This window comes from Carettochelys insculpta, chromosome 1 (genome assembly GCF_033958435.1).
Source record: "Carettochelys insculpta isolate YL-2023 chromosome 1, ASM3395843v1, whole genome shotgun sequence".
Classification (NCBI taxonomy): Eukaryota; Metazoa; Chordata; order Testudines; family Carettochelyidae; genus Carettochelys; species Carettochelys insculpta.
This window is the reverse complement of record NC_134137.1, coordinates 7,372,000-7,375,566: the sequence shown is the minus strand read 5'-3', so window position 1 is coordinate 7,375,566 and position 3,567 is coordinate 7,372,000. Positions and strand designations below refer to the sequence as shown.

The following is a 3,567-nucleotide window of genomic DNA, read 5'->3' as shown; positions in this document are numbered from 1 at the left end:
ACCTAATATGCCATTAGCTTTCTTGGCTTCAACAGCACACTGTTGACTGATGTTCAGCTTCTCATCCACTACAACTCCCAGGTCCTTTTCTGCAAAATTACTACCAAGCCAGTTGGACCCCAGCCTGTAACAATGCTTGGGATTCTTGTTGCCCAAGTGCAGGACTCTGCACTTGTCCTTATTGAACCTTATCAGATTTCTTGAAGCCCAGTCTTCCAATTTGTCTCAGTCACTCTGGATCCTGTCCTTACCTTCCACGTATCTACCTCTCCCCCTTGCTCAGTGTCATCCACAAACTTGCCGAGGGTGCAATCCAACCCCTCATCCAGGTCACTGATAAATATGTTGAACAGAACAGAACCCAGAACCAAACCTTGGGGCACTCCACTAGAAACCGACTGCCATCCTGACATCGAGCCGTTGCGACATCATGCTCTTCTCTTCGGACTTCATTTGACTGTCCCACTACACGGAGACTATACTTGCAGTGTGTTTGCCTCCTTTGACCACCATTGAAAATGGAGCTATATGTTCCGTGTCTTTAGAGGTAACCTTGTTGCTTTGAATAAGTCTTCATCTTTCAGTTGTAGCACTCTTGGAGCACCATTTACCATTCAACATAGATTTTCTTAAAAGAGTACAATAAGGGAAGCAAAACTACTTTTTCCATTAAGTTATTTACCACTCAGGACTTGTAAACGTTAACGGAAGTTTCGTCAGAGAAAAAATTTCTGCAGTGCTTAGCCTGTGCTGGCAGTTGCCAATGACCACACATCCTCATGTTCTGGTTGGTAGGAACCTCCTCCATGGCATATAGCCACCCATTAGACTCGCATACCCTTCTCATTCCAGCCTTCAAGACCCTGTTGTCTGGAGATATATCACTGTTCTGGAACCTGTACCCAGCACCCACGTTATGCTTGGTTTTGGGCTTTTATTTGTTTGTTTGTGGGTGTTGTTTTCTTTTGGCCACAGCTGAGATCCACTGTTCTGCTGGGAACCTGCAGCTCCCTGCCAGTGCTCTGACCTCGTGTCCCACTGGCACAGCTGGTCTGTTCTGACCCAGCACTGCTGTTCTGTCGGTCACAAAGCTCTGGTTCTTCTGTCTCACTCATTGCTGCTGCTCTGCTTCCTGCTGAGCTCTGATTTCTGCTCTACTTCAATGGACATTATGTGTCTTTCTGATGATGATCTGCCTCCAGCTCAGACTGATGTGCTTCTTCAGGTTTATCAGCCATCTAATGAGTTTACAGACCCAAATCACTACAAAACCTTCTTACAAGTAATTCCATTTATTTCTTGAAAGAAAGTGTTTTTATTCACACAGTGGTCTATGCTGCAGATAATGAGACATCTCTTAACGTACCTAGTGCAGATCTGATGAAAAATGAAGATGCCAGAAGCTTTGGCATCACTTGTATTGGATTAATGAGGAGGTATCTTTTACCGTTTCCCACTCATTTCCCACCTGGGTATAAAGCCATGACCAATTCAGTCACTTTATGCAGAGGTATTGGAGCACTTTGTCACGAAGCTCTTTGGTTTTGACTCCATATATGATAGGGTTGAACATGGAGGGGACGAGGAGATAGACATTGGCCAAGAGAATGTGAACATGGGGAGCGATGTTCTTACCAAAGTGGTGTGCCATTTGAGAAAAGAGGCTGGGAGCACAATATAAAAGCAACACACAGAAGTGGGCTGTGCAGGTGCTGAGGGCTTTTTGGTGGGTTTTCCTGGAGGAGATTCTAAGGACGGCCCTGATAATGAGACCATAGGACAGAGCAATGAGACTCTGGTCTAACCCCATGTTTAGAATCATTAACACCACACCGTACACCCTATTGATTGTTATGTCCCCACATGACAGTCTTGCCACAGCTATGCTCTCACAGAATGTTTGGGGGATAGTGCGGTTGTCACAGAAAGGCAGCCTGCTCAGGATCAGGGGCATAGGCAGAATGAGTACAACAGCTCGAGTCAAACCTACAAGCCCGAGCTTAGCGATCCGCGACTTGGTGAGGATGGTGGTGTATCTCAAAGGATTACATATGGCAACATAGCGATCAAATGCCATTATTACAAGGACAGCTGACTGCATAATCAACGTGGTGTTAACGAAGAACATCTGGGTAAGGCAGCCAGGCAGAGTAATTGCTTTCAATTTAAACCAAAATATACACAGTGCCTTTGGCACCACTAACGTAGAAGTTATTATGTCTGTGATTGCCAGTACACAGAGCAGCAGGTACATTGGTGTGTGTAAGGTCTGCTCTTGTTTTACAATAAACAGAACCATGAAATTTCCCAAAAGAATGACAATGTAGCCCATAGCAAAAGGGATGGAAATCCAGTTGTGGAAATGCTCCAGACCAGGGATACCCGTTAGGAAGAATATTGATGGATCAGAGTGGGTGAGGTTGAAAATATTCATGATGTCTTCAGAGCATGGATTGGCATCAGAATTCTCAGGGACCCTTCGAAGGGAGAAAAGAACAATAAGTGTGGTTACTGTGATGGACCCTTCACTGCTCATGTGACAATGAAATTTTACTTGTAGTTCTAAATAAGAAGAGCTCAGAGATGCTGGGGACAGAATTCCTCATGGAATCTATTTTTATTATTACAATTTTGGGGTCTGTATTTTGTATTTTTGTGTTTGCATCATTTTTGTGTTTGAAGTTAAAGTATACGATTATTTATAATTTTAAATGTGATAATGAAGGACTTTACTGGCTCACCTCAGAACCACACTGAGGGGATGATCAAATTTATTGACTCTTATGTACCCTTGTTTTTCCTGTAAGTCTAGAAGGAGGTTGATGCGAGCAGACATGTGACCATAACATTTGGCACTGAGAGCCATTTTGATCTTGTGTTATTTTCATGTGGTGAGACATTATAGAACAACCTCTGGAGCTGAAGGTCTTATCACAGACGGGGCAGGTACTGGTAGATGTTGGAAGGATGCACAACAGTTTTTGTTGGTAATAGGGTGAGAACATTCTGATAGTCAAGACACACTGTCATTCCCTTGATGTTGGGTTTTCTCATACAGTATTTTGCAGAACAGGGTGCTCTTGCTGCCTATGAGAGAACCCTGGACTGATGAATCATAGGACTGAACTACAATGTAATAACTACATTGAAAAGGAGGAAAGATTCCTTCACAGAAACAGAATTTATCGTGCTGGGCTATCTATAACATTGTGCTCCAGAGAAAGGCACAGAGTGCACCAGTCTCTTCATATTTAAGGCTACAGGTGTGTAAAACTATTATTTCCATGTTTCCATTTTGTGAGACACTTTCTTGTGTGCACCCAGCATTGTCTGAGATATTCATGACAAGCATTGACTAAGAAGTGTAAGCAGAGACCCGTGTCAGCAATTCAGCTGTTTACACTTCTCATAACTGAAGTTTGCAGAAGGCACAATTCTGGAGACTGCCAAATAAAGAAGGGTGCATGTCACAGCTTCAGCTTAGTAAGAACAATTAGGATTTGTTACTAACCCGTCCCAAAACAAATGATATGTGTTCCCATTTCAACATGTAGATGGCAACATCTA

General features: G+C 43.3%; 1 protein-coding gene across 1 annotated transcript; it reads right to left on the bottom strand.

Moving 5' to 3' along the window:
• Positions 1-1,495: 1,495 nt before the first annotated feature.
• On the bottom strand, positions 1,496-2,434 carry LOC142007645 (olfactory receptor 52B2-like). The gene has a single exon (XM_074984333.1). It carries the CDS (start codon positions 2,432-2,434, stop codon positions 1,496-1,498), a length of 939 nt encoding a protein of 312 aa, XP_074840434.1.
• Positions 2,435-3,567: the final 1,133 nt, after the last annotated feature.

Coding starts and splice junctions, on each gene's coding strand:
- LOC142007645 (XM_074984333.1), bottom strand. CDS start 2,434: ATGAATATTTTCAACCTCACCCACTCTGATCCATCAATATTCTTCCTA.